Source organism: Pipistrellus kuhlii, unplaced genomic scaffold (assembly GCF_014108245.1).
Source record: "Pipistrellus kuhlii isolate mPipKuh1 unplaced genomic scaffold, mPipKuh1.p scaffold_m20_p_6, whole genome shotgun sequence".
NCBI lineage: Eukaryota > Metazoa > Chordata > Mammalia > Chiroptera > Vespertilionidae > Pipistrellus > Pipistrellus kuhlii.
This window is the reverse complement of record NW_023425562.1, coordinates 42,096,820-42,116,707: the sequence shown is the minus strand read 5'-3', so window position 1 is coordinate 42,116,707 and position 19,888 is coordinate 42,096,820. Positions and strand designations below refer to the sequence as shown.

Here is a 19,888-nt window from a genome sequence, read left to right as displayed (position 1 = left end):
GGCAGGTGACAATGTGAACAGAGACATTGCTAAGCATTGAACTCAATAGTTTATGTTGAAGGAATTTATTTCTCATTAAATTCCTATAAGGCAAGGATTTCTATTCCTTTGTTATAAATAAACATGTTCCTTTTCACACAGTTGGTAAAATCCTGGAACCACATTTTCTAAGTACTGTATCAAAACTTGAGCACTCCTTATAGCAACACAGGCACACATACATACATTTTTTAAGAGGTTAAGGATTCAACTCAAATGATTGAGCTATATCTGTTGTTCAGCTTTGTCCATGTTTATTCCATGGGCTTTTGTCATTTATTCCAATGACACATTTGTGTTCATCTCTTCCACACACCTGAACATCCTACTTGAGAACCTTGACATGCATATCAACAGCCTGGCAGGTGATAAGAATGCTTCTTGTGAATATGAATAAAGAGCATTTTAATTGATCTCCATGGTTTATCTAAAAGCAGCAATGGAAATAATAGGCATTTGTTAGGGAATTTGTTTTGTGGCAGATGTGCAGAGCCCTGAGGCTACACAGATGTGTAAGTTGTGGTCTCAACCCTTTTGTTATCTAGCTATTCAAGCGATCTTACACAAAAACTTATTTAAAACTCAGTGTTAAGTCTGGAAATTAGAAATTATCTTGCAAAATGTCCTCATTTTGCAGATAAGGAAAGAGAAAAAACAAATGGAGAGCCCAGGTTAGTACTGCAGGTCAGCGGGCAGGGTCCCGGTTATTGAATTTCTAGTGTCCAGTTCATGTTGGTTTATCAAGGATCACATAGGGGTGTCCACAGATCATACATACTGATTTTATGCATGACTTGTGAATTGTTTTTGGTTTCATTTTTTTAGTTTAAGTAAATCGAATAAAATAATTATTTAAAAAACGAAAGTAGCAGGATCTAAGGAACAGGGATATCTAACTGTGATCTCCCCATTGTTCAATACCTTAAGCTTTGAAGAATTTTAGCAACAGTTTGTATTCTTTATTACAAACCAGGGAGGGGCAATTTTGAATTATATTTATTTGTTGTGTTTTTGAAACAGAATGGCTCACTGAAAACTTTAGAGATTTTGATAGGATTAAAAATTGTTCTTTTTTTTTCTTACCAATTTGTGATACATATGTCCTTGATTTCCCTATACAAAGTGCTCTAATTTCTGGTTTGATCCTGGGAAATTACAGTGCCAAAAATATGCAGTGACTATGTGGCAATGTAGGACAGTTTCAAAGGTCAGACACTTATAAAGATTTTGGAGATTTCTATTTTAGCTCCCTTACTTTACTGATTAATGAATTTGAGCCCAGAGTAAGTGACTGGTAGTTCCCACAAGGAGTCAGGTCACCCTGGCACCAATATCCCGGGATCTTTTGACTTCTAATCCTGTGGTTTCTTATTCATATCACATCACTCTGCATTATTTTTGGTGATACTTTTCAAAATTAACAGTGATGTAGTTTAATAGCAAATTGATAGTTTGGGAAGGGGGATGAGTTGGGGATAAAGAAATCTCTGTAAAGTAAGCCATACTGGGTTGGCAAAAATTAAAAGGTGTTAGCTTTTAGGATTGAATGTTTCTGCTTTCTGATCCATTTTCACCAAATGATGTATGGCTTACATTTCATTTTCATCCCAACCTAATCAGCCACATTCTGCACCTCTTGTTCATCTCCTCGGGCAGAGCTCCAAACCCTTGTGGACTGAGGATCTCTGACTTGAGACAGCAGAGCAGTCTTCTGCAATGGCATTTAAGTCTCAGATGCACAGGCTCCAAGGATGCTGGAAGTTGCATTTTGAGTGGGAGGAGAGGCTAAGACAACCCCTCGCAGCCCTCCACACTTGTGGGGTCTTTCTTGGAGAGGCCCCAAGTACAAGAGGAGGCATGATTTATGACGTGCTTGGAAGGGCTTGCCGCTTTAACACTAGGTGATTTTCCTCAAGGATATGTAGGACTAAAATAATTGCCAGGAGTAGCTGTGTGAGGAAAGGCACAGAAATGGAGATACAGAGGATATTTTTATTCATCAAGTAATACATTGGTTTGGCTGGCCTAGAATTTTAGATCGGAGAGCAGTGGGAAAAACACAAAGAATATGGATCCTGGAATTGTAGGTGGCAGGGACTCCACGCTCATTTTTAGGTGTTGAGGTGTGTACTGGAATGATGACTCAGGCAGACATGCTTCTGAATCTTGGCTCCTTCAGCAACCAACTGTGAGACTTTGGAGTCCAGGACTGAAATACAGCAATAATGATGCCTGCTTGCCTTAGTTAGAAATTGTGCTTGGCTAGTAGCAACAGAGCTTAACACTAATGACTTACTAATGAGATGTCTGGAGCTCTGCTCTCAAGGACTGATAATTTGGCAGTACAATGTCATCAAGGGCCTTGGCTTCTTACACCAGGCACTCATCACCTCATATTTACCAGATGGCTTTTGGACATGTTCCCTTTGTGTTCATGTCCCAGGTGAGATAGAGGAGAAGGGGCAGAAATCACGTGCCAGCTGAATTAGCAACTCATACCTCTATCTTTTAAGGAGGTATTCCATGATGCCCAATGCAATAACTTTCTTTTGTATTTTATTTGCTAAAACTTAGATATAAGGACACCAGACCTACAAGGGAGACCAGCCAATGCTGATTTTCAGGCAGGCACCTGGCTACCTCCAGCAAAAGCAGGGTTCTGTTAATAAGAATGAAAGGCAAATGGATGGCATGTCTCTGTCACACATGGCCTTGCATAGTTTTTTGAGGATTAGGAACCAAAAGTAAACTGTGTTCCAAATTCTCAGCACTTTATGAAGATGAGAAAGTTTAGAAGGAGGGACAGTTTCAGGGAAAGATTGATAAACCTGTTTTTAGATATTTAGCTTGAATTGAAGATGTTGAAGGTGTCTGCAAGATTGAGGAAAAGGATTGAGGCTGGATACCAAGGTTTTGATCTGTCTGTGCAGTAAAGAGATAGGCCAATGCTTTCAGTGCTGTTGCTGAAAAAAAAAAAGGGGGGGGGGAGCTACTTCTTGATTGGTCATGTAACATAGGATGAAGCAGCCAAGTGATTGAGACTGTGATTTTCAGAAACTAATAAGTTTGGTTCACAATTAGAGAAACTCCATTCCCTCTCCTGTTCAGCCTCTCATTGACTCAGGCAACTGCATTTCTCTGTTCCTAGGCCAGTGGGCACAGAGCTGCAGAGGGCACTCCCCCAAATTTCTCAGGGCCTGTCTTCTCTTTGGCTCGGTTACTTCCTCCCCCATTCTAATTCAGAGACATTTATCTCCTCTCTAAAAGGTGCCTGTATTTCTTTTGGTTAAGACATAGTAAACTTTCTCAGGGTAACTTTATACATTAGCCAATGCCTCATACATAAACACTAGCCTTTTCATGGGCAGAGGGGTTGGTAGGAAACGGGAGCCCCTGTACTACTGGGTGATCCCAAGTTGTGATGAAGACATATTCACCACAGCAACTGTTCCAGGCAGGTTGTACTCCTTATTCTTGCTGAGGTCTTCCCTCTCTTCTCAAGCCAATACCTCATTCTCTTCCTACATCTGCCCTGACTTCCTTCATCAGACTCCAGAATAGCAAGGTGTTGGTTTCCTCCTAAATATTTATTGTAATTTTTTTGTATTTAAAAATGTTAATAAACTTTATTTCCTGATATAGAGGGTCACATGCAGGTGCTTACGAATAATTGTTGATTGCATGGATAATGAATGGGAGACACGAGATAAGAATGTCAGAATAATCCACATGTTGCCAAATATATATATATATATATATATATCTGCTATTTAGGGAGGCCTATGTGAGAATGATAGCTATTAAAAGATACATAGCTACATAGTTTATGATATAGGAATGATTACTATTAGGATGATAGAGACTTTGGTGTCCATTCTTCTTCAAAATACAGAGAAGTGTAGGTGATAACTGGTTCTCCAAAACATTAGGGATTTTTCTATGAGGTGAATAGAAGTTGAAGACATTTAACATATTAAATTCTCAATTTTTTAAATTCTAATTCTGAAAACTTTGAGGCAGTCAATAATAGAGGCAAATGATTTGGTCATTGACTTTAGCTCTGTGGGAAATAAAACAGGTAAATGTCTCTCTCTCTCTGCCCAGCAACTCCCTCCACAGCAATTTTGCATTCTGTTAAAGACCAGTAAGCTTGTGATGCTACTAACATCTTCTCAATATCTGCCTGTTATTGATTCAGTTCTCTCTTATCAACTTATCTACCACGGACCTTTATTATTGTCACTCTGGTGCATATGCTCCTCTCTTTCTGACCCCTCTCTCCTTCCATTATTCAGAAGTGGTTAAATCCAACCCTTTGCTTTTATGCACTTTTGAATACATGCATAAGAACAGAGCAAGACAGATAAACAGAAAGACTGTTTTCACATTATGCCCACAAATCCCAATATACGTGTGTGTGTGTGTGTGTGTGTGTGTGTGTGTGCGCATTCTAAAAAAAAAAATCACTTCTTTCCTCCTCAAAACACCTTCTTCTCTGGTCTCACATGCCATTGAGAACATAGAAGCCCTAAAAGAATAACTTCCTCAGATTATCAACACCAAAATACCTACTCCAACACAAGGACAATAATACTTGCTGCTTTGTGGTTAATTTTATTTTCTAATATTTTCTGCTGCCTCCTCTGTTCTTTTTATGTGTCTTGTATTTTGTAATACAGTAGACTTGAAGTAGATGATACTATTTAATAATAGTTGAGAAGTACTATGTAAATGTAAAATACTGGCTTAGAGTCTAAGTTGGGTATGCATTTGTCTGTTTACTATTTATTTATTTATTATATATTTTATTGATTTTTCACAGAGAGGAAGAGAGAGAGGGATAGAGAGTTAGAAACATCGATGAGAGAGAATCATCCATCAGCTGCCTCTTGCACCCCCCCTACTGGAGATGTGCCCGCAACCAAGATACATGCCCTTGACCGGAATCGAACCCGGGACCTTTCAGTCTGCAGGCCGATGCTCTATCCACTGAGCCAAACTGTTCCTGGCTGTTTACTTTTTATATGAGAGCTCTTAATTCACCCAACTAGAAAGAATATGAGTAGAATCCAGTCATTCGTGAGCACAGAGTGGATTTTATGTATGGAAAAAAACAAACAAAAAACAAAAAAACTTATATACAATAAGAATTACTTTCCACTAATGTTTGGATAGTATATTTTGTAAAAAGTCTCTATACACCAAAATATTCATTCAATTTGATGGGTTTTCCTTTGAAATATATCTATGGTACCCTGGTCAAGACCCTTGAATAAGATACACATACTAAAAAAACACGGTTAAGATCAGGCTGGTGTTATCGATACAAGAGATGTTACTAAGTATAAATGAATGAGAAAGATGTCTGTATATGTTTCACCCACATAGTGTTCATTGTAGAGAGATCTATAACTATGATCAGGGCTGCTACATTGATTGTAAATAGTTTTTAGGAGCCAACATCATAATGATAATAAAGACTTATTTGAAGTTTATAATGGCATATTCAAAGCCATTACTGTACAGTGGTGTTTATTTTGTAGTAAAAGAAAAGCCAAAAGACTGATATACAGGATAAGAATCCAGTGTAACATCAGTGAAGTTTAAACTGAGCATGCATTTATTGTAAATATGACAGATCATGGAGTTAACAGGACTTGGTGACTGGTTATGCACTTAGTGAAATACATGTAGTAAATTATAAACATAAATGTTGAAGGTTTTTTTTTTTTCCAATTAGGTATTCAATTGACAGAAACACAGACTTGGAGAGATATTTCAACATTGATGCCAACAGTGGAGTGATTACAACGGCCAAATCTTTGGATCGGGAGACAAATGCTGTTCATAATATCACAGTCCTGGCGATGGAGAGCCGTAAGTTGAAAGGTTTAAAACTGAATTAGGATGAAGGACAAGGGGATGTCATGAAGTTTAATTTCAACTCCAGTTATATTAGGTGCTTATTTTAGTTGAACAAAAGCTTGAAATATATTTTATATTCATTAGTTTAAATGCTAATACTTACAAAGTTGATGAAAAGATATAACTATCAAATAGTGGGCCTGAATCATCCTCACAGAGCTTCTTGTCTTGTGGTCATATTTCATGTGCTGCATTTATGCTGATATGGAGTTGATCAAATAGCTTACAAAATGAGTAAATTGGTCTCTCTACCTAAAATGCCAGATTTGTATATTGTGATAATGAACTCATTTTAGTCCTAATAAGAAAAGCATTCGAAGAACAGTGCATAACCATAATGCATTGTTTTATGTACATATAGAATATATATTTATCTTCATAATAATTATGAGCTCTAGCATCAAATAATAATAAAATACATGGTTCATAGAACATATTTTCAGCAGTACTTACCAGGGGCTAAAAAATATACAGGTATACTATCTTTATTTCTATATACATCCAGTTATATGACATTGGATCAGAGTTTCTGTAGCTCCCTTTAAAGTCTATAATGTTATGATTCCAGATTTATTTGAGGCCTGACCATTTTCTTATTAGAATTGTTTTTTGGTTTTTTTTACAACATTTGTATCTTTAAGTAAAATCCTTTATAGATTTCAAAATACTCCTATATCTAGTACCACCTTGGTCCCAACCACAGCTCTGCTATTAGTCCCATGCCAGAGATGAAAAAAGTGTTAGGATAGGTGAATAATTAGAGCTGATTTTAACTGTTTTTAATATGAGTTTTATAAGTAAAAGCCATTTTACTGAGTGAAATACAGAATAAGTGACAAAAGCTTTTCCTCTTGATTAGAGAACCCATCTCAAGTAGGACGAGGCTACGTGACCATCACCATCCTGGACATCAATGACAACGCCCCAGAGTTCGCCATGGACTATGAGACCACTGTGTGTGAGAATGCCCAGCCGGGGCAGGTAAGAGACTTCTGAGCACCATGCTTCTGGTTTGTCATTTCTTTCAAAGGAGCCAGTGGTGGTTGCCTTTGAAATCCTGCCAGCTGTAAGATAAAATATAATCAGCATGTTTCAGCACAACTAATGCTTTGATGTGCAGCATAAACTAATACTAAAGGAACTTTCAAATCCTGGTTTCATTGGGATGATGAAAATTTCCTCAGGAAGAAAAGTAAACATTGTGAAAGTCATGGCTAATGGTTAAGGGCTTAACCTCCTTTAAAAAAGGAGGAGTCGAGCCTATTAAGCTTGATTGGGCGGTTTCCCACCTTACACAGCAGGGCTCAGTGCCTTGAAGTTCTGAGAATTAAGTGTAGTTTCATCCCAGTGTGGTTTGTTCCACTCATCCGTGTTGTCCAGGGTTTTGTGATCCTTCTCAGGATGGAATAACTAGTTGGCTCATTTCTGAGGTTCACGGAGGATAGTTCAAATCTGAGCTCTGAAAAGAACATGGTTGTTTTTCAGAGCCCTTTTTCTCTGGGTTCAGGTTGGTCCGTCTGCCCCTAGTCACCACCTCACTGAGGAAGTCAGTGCTTATTCTGTGGTGCAGAACTGCTCTGTGCTGCACACCGTGCCCTCATGCTTCCCTCCTTGTCCTAGGTTATCCAGAAAATCAGTGCGGTGGACAAAGACGAGCCATCCAATGGACACCAGTTTTATTTCAGCCTAGCCACTGATTCAATGAACAACCACAACTTCTCACTGAAAGATAACAAAGGTAAGGGATTGGCACGGTCACCATGGAGGCAGCAGTTACAAACTCGAAGTGAGTGCTTTGGCTCACTCAGGAATGCTGATTATGGCCTTTTTTTTCCTTCCCCAGCAAGGACATTAATTAAAGGGCAATAAGCCCCTAAGGTAATTTTTATCTATGGATTTACTGTCATGAAGAAGCTGCTACTTAAGTAATTTTAGGCCTAAATCCAAATAGGGGGGAAGCCAGATCCATCTCTCTCTGTCATTTCTTCTAGACATTTGCTTCCTTATTTGTTTACCAAGCTCTTTAAATGATCTAATGGGTTGAGGGCTGGCTAAATGCCTTCATTAGGAATGTCCTACACAGATATGACTTGAGACATCAGGAAAATATTAATTGCACTTGACATATTTCAACCTAAGTCAACTTTGACTTATAATTTCAATATTAACATTAGGTTTGTTTTTTTTTAACCTAAAACAAGTGATCTGTGCAAATAGTAAAAATGTATTCTTGATGCAAAGATTAAAAAGAATAAAAAGAATTCCCTGTCATCCCAAATCCCATCCTTTTGCTCCAAAGTAATGACATCACTTTCCTAAATGTCATTATAGAAACATTTTTGCAAATACCTATAAATAAATTCTGGTTTGGTTAAATATATATAGCTATAGACAAAAAGACAGTATAAGTTGTAATGACTTTAAGCATGAAAACCTATCTATTGTGTACATTCAAATTTACAATGTAGAAAATGTAATTATTTCAGATTGAAAGTGTGAATCACTTTGAAAAGGGGGGGGGGGGAATGTAGAAATGGACTTACTAGTCAAGTCCTGGCTTATCGAAAAGGACCTGCTCTCAGAAGATGGACATAATAAGTGCTTTTACCTAAAGCCACCATGTTCTTCAGTGTAGAAACTGGCCTCAAACATTCACTGAAATAATTTATTCTTATTCCTTCGGTGCTGCTCAACAACACTGTCATATCCCCTTAGTAACAGGAAAGGCAGAACATTCTCCATGTGAGGAATCCCAGACTCTCTGACCTAATCATAGTTGGTGTGGATAGTGCTCAGCGCCTCCATTCATCCAGCACAAGGCAGAGAGTCTGTGACCTTCCCAAGAAGAGTGTGAGGATTTCCCCCAATTGTCCTCCTCGCAGGACCACCGTGAATGGGGGCAACATCTGGATTTTCAGGACACAATTGAAAGACTTCCCCAGGTCAAGTCCAGAGCTCCCTCGCCTGGACCTTGAAGGAGAACATGTAGGGATAAACACATTAGTTCTTCCATCGCTTCCATCTTAGGAAGCGCTTAACACACATGATGAGTTTTATGACCTCTTTCTGGAACACTGGGTTCTTGTCTTACATATTGGACTTTTTAGTATGAGCTCCACAATTAATTGTGTGTTTGAGCATGTTATTTGACATCAGCTGCTTTAGATTACTAATTAATAACTTTGCGTATCAAATACTACAACATCTGAATGATTGTAGAACAAGACATAGACTTGTGTGCATGCACATGTGTTATTGTTAACTGTATACAAACATTGTCAAGGAAATATTCAACAACTCCTTATAGTTTTTTAATGAACACCTATCAAATTCATGCATTTTAAAATAAGATTTGCGTACATAAAAAGCTACAGGTAAAACCTAAAAATTAAAGTTTCACTCCTGCCATATCTGTAATTGCAGGTTATACACTTTCTGCAGCTCATGGGAGCTTGCTGTTTAGAATATTGTTTATTCTTTCATAGTAACACTGGATAAACATCTTTTTGAAAGCTTGGAAAGGAACAATATATTGAAGCCCTGGATGAAACTATGGTCCTGGTTTTCCTTCTTTTCCTTTATTAATTGTTGTTAATTTAAAGAATCACATAAATTCCTAACTAGTTATTTAAGACAAGTTAACTGCATGAATTGCTACCAGATAAACAAATCTATTTCAGGTGTAGAAATCAGTTTTCTGATACAGAATTATTGATCACTGTTAAACGTTTCATAATTACTATAATTGTTAAAACATTGACTATAAATTAATCACAAATGACCTATTTGTTATTGCTAACAAAATGTTTATATACATGGGTTTTATTAGCAATGCAAACCAATATGAGTGTTAAAAACTATAATTCCTTTCTTGAATAGTTATGCACACTCAATTCAGATGAAACTAGAGTAGCGTATTTCACTTGTTTCTATAATGGGTTTGGAATTTGTTAAAGAATGTATTTGTATTTGAAATTTCATTTATGCTATCTGATGATGCTCCTAATATATTTAACCTGTTAATTTTTATTATCCTGTAAGTGTATGGTTTGAAACTTAAGCTAATTAAAAGGATATATTGTATGTAATTCTTACAAAGTTGCATGTTGGAAATCAGTTTTACTTTACAACTGCATCTTTGGTTTTAACTGGTTAGCATGATGGATATATTAATACTAGAGGTCTGGCGCATGAAATTCCTGCAATTGGGTTGGGCAGGGGGAGGGTCCTTCAGCCTGGATTGTGAGAGGGTGCAGGTCAAGCCAAGGGACCCTACCAGTATAGGATCAGGGTTGGGGAGGGACTGAGGAAGGGCTCCAGTGCTTGTCCAGCCTACATCTGCTGGACCCCAGCAGCAAGCTAACCTACTGGTCGGAGCATCTTCTGCCTGATGGTCAGTGCATGTCATAGTGAGCAGTTTTGCAGCCTTAGCATATCATTAGCATATTAATTGATTGAATGTCCAACTGGACACTTAGTTTTTATTATGGAATGGGATGATTCTCTGTCCAAAGGAACTCAATAGAGTGACTTGAGTATGATGAAGTTGGCAGGACCGATTCCACCAGAAATCACATGTTAATAGCTCTGCCGTCTTCCTCCCAGACAACACGGCCTCCATTCTCACCAGGAGGAATGGCTTTCGGAGGCAGGAGCAGTCTGTGTATTATCTGCCCATCTTCATCATGGACAGCGGGTCGCCTTCGCTCAGCAGCACCAACACCCTCACCATTCGAGTCTGTGACTGTGATGCAGATGGAATAGCCCAGACCTGCAACGCTGAAGCCTATGTCCTACCTGCTGGCCTTAGCACTGGAGCTCTGATCGCAATACTTGCCTGTGTCCTGACATTACTGGGTAGGTGCTGTTTCCAGTGCTTGCGCTGTAAGAGCAGTCACGGCCACATCAAGTCTTTTCTACTTTCTATCCCTCTTAAGTATATTTTTCAAGAACATATGCAAATATTCTATTGGATGGTATTTTGCTCACTGAGCAACCCATGATCACCAGTTACACTTCCCAGTGGTATATAATATTTAAAAATGTAACTCAAAAAAAAAAAAAAATACCAGGTCTCTTTTATAAATCAACGGTGAAGATACATGGTTTATGTTTAATGTTGAAAATTTCAAGGTCAGACAGCTGTTTGCCTTAGAATATTCTGCAGAGGAGATCTGAGATAATTTTTTTTGTGTTCTTTTGATAACATGCCTATATTAGAAATTATGCTTTCTATCCTAGCTCTTTTCAGAAAAGATTTAAGGTGGATTTTATAATTATTTACCAATTTTAAAAGCCTGCAATTTCATCAGTGCAAAAGTGATAATTCCTCAAGAAGAACTAACATATTTAATGGTACTTTTCCATGATTACTGTGTGGTGAAATTAGATTTATAACTCATATTAGAATTGCCATTTTTATGAGGGATTATGCAGCATCCTTTTAAAAATTGGGAGACATCCAATATGGGCATGGGGTAATGGGTTTATTCCTCAGCTACATTCCCCTTCACAGTGTTTAACTTCCTACAGCAAGGACAACAGGCATTTCATATTGCAGCTGAGACTGTACCATGTGTTTTCTTGGATTTAATATAATTTCTAAATCCAGTTATGGCATAGTGTTGTAGAAACAGAATTTAGCAATGGGAATCATCATTGTGTAATGTTTAAAAATAATATGTTTGGAGTTAGGTATACCTCGCTTTTATTACTGCCTCTAACATGCACTGTTTCTTCACCAGGGGAATGTTGAGTCTCTCAAGGCTGGCTTCTTAATCTAAAAGGGACAAGTATTAGAACTAGACTCATAGGGTTGTGAAAATTAAATGAGATAATTTGTGTGCCTTCCATAGAGTGGACATTTCATAAATTTTAAACATTACCGATGAAGCAAGTTCGCAAACTAAGCTTTACTTATTAATATACTTTAAGTGATCTCATTACCAATGGAAGTTGTTATCTTCAGTAACTTCAGTTAACCAAATAAGTAAAAAAGGGAATTAAATATTTTCTCATATAGCTTCATGCAGGTAGCAGAACTTAATTAGAAATGGAAAGTAATTCCCAATTAAGTCCTGATTAGAATGTGAGGGACTAGAATAAATTTTGAAAAAGGTGGAACCATTGAAAACTATTTTGAATGTTCTACCAGGTTCCAATAAATAATAGTAAAAATGTAAATCGCATATTTATTTAGTAGTAGTTGAATAACCTAGAAGGGAAGATAAATATTTAAGAGAGCAGTTTCCTGAGCTCAGAAAAAGAGTCAGGGAAGAAAGGTGGGGTAGATGATCTGTGAATGATTCTCTTTGAACTTGACCAGTTCATCACAGAAAATTAAGATGACACTGCACTTCAAAGAAGTAAGAAAAAAATTTGTAATCCCCAGAATTTAATCATACCCAACAGGTAAATTAACTTTTGAGTTTTTTAAGGCTCTCTAATGAAACCTGCTTAAGGAAATATTTTCACCAGTGACTTAGGGGTTCTTTGCAATTTAGATTGCTTGATGAATCTAATTAGTTAAGAATCATACTAGTGGTTACTGGAGGTGAAATAGAGTTCTATTAGGTTTCAATCTTGCATATGATGTGTGTATACATATATTAGCATAATATTTTCAGGATTTGGTGAAAATAGTTAAGTATGACTCTTCCTTTTGTTAAATTTGAACATTTTTCTTAAACAGACACCAGATGAGGAGTGCTGCTTCCATTTCTAAGGGTCAGAAGTTTATGTCCCATAAATCAAAACAAATAGGGTTTTGAACCAGAGGCTTCTGCCTACAGCTTCCATTTTCCTGTAAGGACTCTGCCCAGTAATCAGTCTGTGTAAACGTTAGCATTTCAGATCAGAAGAGGGTCTCTTTATGCCTTATTTCCTGTCTTTAGAAGTGTCTTCTCTATTATAAACTCTGAGTTTTCATAATAGGTGTTGCAGCTAATGGTACAGTCCTCAGAAGGGGTGCACAGCCTGATCTGGAGCTTGATTTCTGGGGCACAAATGACTCATTTTTAAAAACACCTCAATAAGCAGTGTGAATCTTATTTCTAGCCACTAGATATCAGGGTTTCTAACCCAAATCTATGCAGGCTTCTGGACAAATATTGCTAGAAAATAGCAAAGTGAAGAGGTGGGAATGGGGAAGAAGAACTTGAGGATCAGGTTAATTTAAAGGTGAAACGAGGGAAGCAACTAGGCATTAGTTGCCTAGCCTGCTTCCTCGCATGCCCAGGGCGTGTTCCAGGGATGTGACAAATTAAAGCTACTTGTGACGTGACAGAAGGAGATGCTCTGACGTTTCTAGGCTGTTAGTACTAGAAGGCATCCCAGAAACCAATTCCAGTTCAAGCCCTTGCACTGGGGGAGATGATTTCTAGGAGTTCATATAAGATTCTAGGTCTCCTTATGCTCAGTCACTGCTGTGGAATTTAAGGCTAAAGGGCATACACACTGCAACATAAAAACTGCTATTTACATGTAGTCCTCACAAATCTGTTTTCTACTTTGTAGGTTAACTCTTTTCTGTTTTCTCTCTTATCCTTTCTCTAATTTACCTCCCCCGCTGAATTATTAAATGAAAGAGATGATCCCCAAGTTAGAATACACATTTCCTTTATACCAAGTACAACTTGAATGGGAGACATTGTTATGTTCAAAGTTCGTAGAAAGGCATCACTCAGATGCCGCAATTGTTTTTCATGTATTAAAACTTCACCAATGTTTGAGAATGTATTTTGCCCTAACTCAAACAGCAATTTCATTTATGCATTTTTTATAATAGTTCATTATTTTTCAACCAGCCTGAAAGCACTTAATAAGTTAATCAGTTATTCATATAATTTGTCTCTTAACATTAATAACATTAAATTATTCAGATTTTAAAAATACTCAGAAAATAAAGAATTTTCTGTTTTGTTTTAAAACATGGTTTCAATATTTTTTAAAAAATGTACATTTATTCAAAGAACATGACAGCTAGATTCTTTCATTACTCTGCATGAAGCTTTGTGCTGCTGCTCACTAAAACTATCCCTAAATTTATTATATTAAGTTTTGTTGACTCTGTATTTGGACCTTTAGGTAACTGTAACTGAAGTCCTATAACTTTCGCTCCTACTTTTACAACTGCGATTAGACTGGCCCAGTGTCAGGTTCAATAAGGCATTTGTGGGACCACTGTTGACTGCATGGAATTCAAGTTCTGCCAGTGTGGCATTTACTAGTAGCTGTCATGCATTTTTCCACTTGTCTTCTCTGCTACTGTGACCCTCTTGATTTTAACTGGAAAAAAAAATAACCTGGTTATGTAAGTGATATAATACACTTAACTAGAAACTACATCCCAATGCTGAGCAAAAGTGATAAGGCTGTAAAAGAGTGTGCCCATCATGATGTATAACCATAGCACCCATTTGTCATAGCAGTCCCAGTGATCATGAAGGGCAGACCACAGTAGCTAATTTATGGTAAAAGATGTGCTCATTTTTCAAATGAGTGAGAGTGCCGTACAACATGAATTACCTTTAATGAGCTTGTACTAAGTGCTCAAACTTAACCAAGTGCTTTCTAAGTATTATCTAATTCTAATAGCACATTTCCTGGATAGATATTAGCGTTATTATGATGCCCTCCTTTAATATGAGAAAACTATAACTATAAATTAGATTATCCTGGCTCTGACACTCTTTGTGCACATAAACAGTCGAGACTGCCTTCTAGATGTCCTTTCTGAGGTACGCTTCCCTGTGGGTTTTCTGAGATGAGAAACTGTGTGTCTCTGGGACATGCCTGTAAGTGTGTGGGTATGTGGCTCAGGTACTGACACACTAGAGGCAACAGCATCTTTGGTCTGTTTCACATAAGTAGCTTTACCACTCCTTTAACTCTGAGTGTCTAATTTAAAGTATCCTCCAATTACTTCCAGCTGGGAGAGAACATGTTTAGAATTGTTACATTTGAGATTATACTTCAGTATAGCTGAAGTGTACCAGTTGTGTTTGTGCACAAACGAGCCATTTGCGTAGGTCAGTTTTTAACTTGAGATCCATAGAAAATCTTTCTAATTTTCATATACAATGGAGGGGAGTTTTGCATTACTTGTTTCAGTTATAATTAGACTTTTCCCTGTCATAAGGCATGGAAAGCAGGATTTGCAAACCTCTGGTTAGGCTCTTTCATAGAAGATCTAGACAGATGTGGTCTTTGGTCTGCTGACATTAGACATCTGAGTAGAATTGTCAAATACTGAACCATTTTTCTGTATTTCTACCGCTTTCCCTAATTTAGTTCCTACTTATGTGGTGTGCTTTTTTTTGGCTGACTCAGCTTTACTTCCATCCTCTATAGGCAGTTGATTCTCAGATACTGCTAACTGAACTTTGTTCATGCTTGAACCTGTTCTTTTCTCTCCCTTTATGCTTGGCCTGATTTGACCCAGGGTCTGTTTTCCCCTCCTGCATTATGGCAGTTTCCCCAGTCTCTATCATCCCAACCCCTCAGTACCACAGAGTAAGCTCTTCCTGTGTATGGGATGATGCTCCAACTAACTGAGCCACACCAGCCTGCCATAGAGTAAGCTTTTTAAAAGAAAATATGAGTGTGGCCCAGTTCAGCTTAAAGTAAGATTTTCATGACTCCCCAAGACTAAAATCACTGGCGTTCTGTGAACTAGGTGTTCCCTCCCAGCTCAATCTTACCTGTCTTTTTCCAGAGTGTACTTGACCTAGACTACGTGGATTGATCTTCTTTAGACTCAGCCTAAATGCCCCTCACCACTACTAGCAAGTGGTAACTCCATTTTCTATTCAATACTCACTTCTTTTGCTTCTGAGTCCAGGTTGATTGTGGTACCTATTGAGCCTCCTGACCTTGTGTAGAACAGTCCAGGAGCATCCTTCTACTCTCTCCGTAGTGGACTCCTGCATTGGGAGGTAGGGCAAGAGCATTATCCTATATGATAAAAGCCTCGGTGGTGTCACGTCCTTGCGCAATGCCCTCATGTCATCACAAGATAGCTGTCAGGGGAGGGCAGTTAGGGGTGATCAGGCAGACAGGTGAGTGGTTAGGATCCAGCAGTCCCAGATTGTTAGAGGGATGTCCGACTGCCAGTTTAGGCCCAATTCCTGTGGGATCAGAAACTGGCAGTCGGACATCCCCTGAAGGATCCCACATTGGAAAGGGTGCAGGCTGGGCTGAGGAGACCCCCCCCCCCCACCAGTGCACGAAACTCATGCAGTGGGCCTCTATAGTTAAAGTATAATTGACATATGATATTATACTGGTTTCAGGTGTACCAACAGTGATTCAATATTTATATTCCTGACAAGGTGATCACCATATAAATTATTACTACAATAATGACTATTTTCCCTGAAAGTTTGTACTTCTTATTCCCTTTCACCATCCTCTCACCCACTCCAGTATGTCAACCATCAGTGTGTTGTTTTCTGTATCTATCTATTTTATTTATTCCCCTCAGTGGATCCATGTTGTTGCAAATGGCAAGATATTTTTATGGGTAATATCCCATTGTTTGTGTGTATGTATACATATAACATTTTCTTTATCCATTCATCTATCAGGGGATACCTAGGTTACTGCAATGAATATAGGATGCATATAGCTTTTCAAATTACTGTTTTGTATTTTTCAGATAACTACTCAAAAATGGAATTTTGGGATCATATGGTAGTTCAATAGTGACCGCACCAGTTTATATTCTTACCCACAGTGCATGAGGGTTCCCTTTTCTTCAAAATATTACCAACATATATTTTCTGATTTATTAATAGGCAGTCTGACAGATGTGAGGTTCTACCCATTGTGATTTGCATTTCTCTGTTTGTGATGTTGAGCATTATTTAATATGTCTGCTGGTCATCTGTATGTCTTCTTTGGAGAATGTTCAGGTCTTCTGTTTTATTGGACTTTTTAAATGTTGTATGAGTGCTTTATATATGTGTGGGTAAATTTCTGGGCCTTCTATTCTTTTTTCATTGATCTAAGTGACTATTTCTATGTCAGTTTGAAATCAGGAATGTGATATCTCTGCTTTGTACTCTTTTTCAAGATTGCTTTGGTTACTTTACATTTTTTGTGGTTGTACATAAGTTTTAGTATTATTTGTTCTAGTTGTAAAAGCCTCTTGGTATTGAGATTTCATTGAATCTGTAGGTAGTATGGACATTTTAACAATATTAATTTTTCAGTCCATGAACACGGTAAGTCCTTCCATTTATTTGTGTTGACATCAGTATTTTTCATCAAAGTATTACAGTTTTCAAAGTACACTTCTTTTGCCTCCTTGGTTAAATTTATTCCTATTTTATTTTTTTTAATGCAATTTAAATGGGATTGTTTTCTTAATTTCTCTTTCTGATATTTCATTATTAGTGTACAGAAATGCCACTAATTCCTGTATATTAGTTTTGTATCCTGCTACCTTACTGAATTCGTGTCATAATAGTTTTTAGGGTTTTCTATAAGTCACCTGTGAATTATGATAACTTTATCCCTTCCTTTCTAATTAAGATGCCTTTTATTTCTTTTTGGATTGATGTAGCTAGAACTTCCTGTAAAAGTAGTGATAGTTGGCAACCTTATCTTATTCTTAATCACAAGGATAAAACTTAGCTCTTCACTGCTGAGTATAATGCTAGCTGTGAGCTTGTCATACATGTTGTCCTTTATTATTATGTTGAGATAAGTCTCTGTTCCTGCTGGTAAAACTATGATGCATGCTTGCAAATGGCATAGGTCAGTGGTCGACAAACTATGGCTCTTTGGTTTCTTGAGTGTGGCTCTTCCACAAAATACCACGGCCTGGGAGAGGCTATTTGAAGAAGTGGCATTAGAAGAAGTTTAAAAAATTTGGCTCTCAAAAGAAATTTCAGTCGTCGTACTGTTGATATTTGGCTCTGATGAGTTTGCCGACCACTGGCATAGGTTACTAGCCATGAAACCATATAAGGGTTCATGAAAGAATATGAGAATGTATAAATATTAGACTCTAAATAAAAAAAAATACAGTAGAGATTTTGTTTAAAATTCAGTTAAAGTTTTAAACCATATCATCTAATTAATCACTTACTTGCATTTTATCAATTACAAATATTTACTTATCCTTGTGACTATAAATAATATAGTGGATTCATATGCAGAAATTCAGATTTTGGCCTTCTGTTTCTAGGAATCTGCATATACCTCTGATTGATTCTGCAGCTCAGATCCAGACTAAGTGATAAGTTAACTTCTCTTATCCTTTAGATCTAAGCTTAGATTTCACTTCCTATGACATCCTTCTGTGATCACACCTAGACCAGTACCCTGAATTTTTTCTACTTGAAACATTTCATTTTCATCAAATGCACATACATAAAATCTCATAGGCCACAAAGCAGGTGTGTTCTGATACATGCTTACCTCTGAGTAGAAGTAACCACAGCATTTTCTGCCCTTAGTTTCAAACATGCCATCTTGTTCCTGAAACCTTCTTGCATCCCTTCACCTGGCACTTATGCCCCAAGGGGTACCTTTCAAGAGGGAATGGCCTCACACCATGATTCTTACATAGAACCTTTGGGGCACACATCACATTTTGTAAATAGGTTTGTTTGCTTTACACAAATAAAGCGCCTTGAGGAATGTGATCTTAATTTATTTTCAGAGCCTAGCTTAGAGCATGTAGGAGGAAAAATATTTTGGGATGAATTTGGTATTTATCACACTATTTTTTTTTAAATATATTTTATTGATTTTGTACAGAGAGGAAGGGAGAGAGATAGAGAGTTAGAAACATAGATGAGAGAGAGTCATCGATCAGTTGCCTCTTGCACACCCCCTACTGGGGATATGCCCGCAAACAAGGTACATGCCCTTGACCTGAATCGAACCCGGGTCCCTTCAGTCCTCAAGCCGACGCTCTATCCATTGAGCTAAACCGGTCTCGGCACACTCTACTATTTTTCATTATCATCCAATAAATAGAATAGATAATTAATTAAATCAATGGGGAGTTATCAAAATCACAGGCAAGTCCATGATAAAGCTTGTTTCTGTGCATCAGCTGTAACTCAAATTTTAGCAAGGCCCAAAGAATTTGGAATTGAATTTATTATACAAGTTCACATTATTTAACAAAACCAAGTAATGCTTACTAGGTATAATACTATTTACTAGGTATAATACTATTTAAGTATTTTACAAATAGTATAAACACCCTTCATCTTCATTAAGTTGATATGGGGTAATTCCTTTGAGGTGAGGTTTATTTTTAGTAATATTTATGCAAATTAACATTATAGGAAAGAACAGCAGAGAGTTATCAAAAGGTTAAGTTCTACTTGCACACTGATGTGTGTAATTATTTATAATAAATTGCTGAAATTGTATACAGATTGTGCTGGCAGATTTTTCATTTAGAAAAGGTCATATCAGTTAACACCTTATAGATGCAGTAGTAACTGTAGTGTAATTGCTGTTCAATATGTCATTAGGAAATATAGTTTTATAGTAGCATTCCTTAGAACCATATGCAATTAAATTTTTTTCTAGTATTTCTAAATATTTGTTTCAATCCATTGTCCAAAAGAAATATATCATGATTAAAAAGTATGAACCAGATAAGTAACTTAAACTTTTCAAGGATACTCATTAGCAAAAATGAAACAAGTGAAGCGAATGAGGGACCCTGCTGGGGTCTTGGCCAGCCTGCAAATAGCCACCAGGCCCCCCAGTGGGAACCCTCACCCTGAAGGGGGTGTGGCCCCTCACACAGGCTGTAGGACATCCCTTGAGGGGTCCTAGATTGGAGAGAGTGCAGGCTGGGCTGAGGGATATATCCCCCACGCACAAATTTCATGCACTGGGTCTCTAGTATGTTATATAATTTATTTAATTTATTTTTCTTGTAAAATGTTTT

The 19,888-nt window shown here is 37.4% G+C and overlaps 1 protein-coding gene across 4 annotated transcripts in view; it reads left to right on the top strand.

Moving 5' to 3' along the window:
- The window catches only part of CDH7 (cadherin 7), a 135,016-nt gene that overhangs the window by 84,205 nt on the left and 30,923 nt on the right, over positions 1-19,888 (top strand). For all 4 annotated transcript variants that reach the window (XM_045574457.1, XM_045574456.1, XM_045574455.1 and 1 more), the window contains 4 exons: positions 5,780-5,916; positions 6,824-6,945; positions 7,585-7,702; positions 10,570-10,821. In XM_045574457.1, the coding sequence (XP_045430413.1) occupies positions 5,780-5,916; positions 6,824-6,945; positions 7,585-7,702; positions 10,570-10,821 (629 nt within the window). The remainder of the gene's footprint in view (positions 1-5,779; positions 5,917-6,823; positions 6,946-7,584; positions 7,703-10,569; positions 10,822-19,888) is intronic.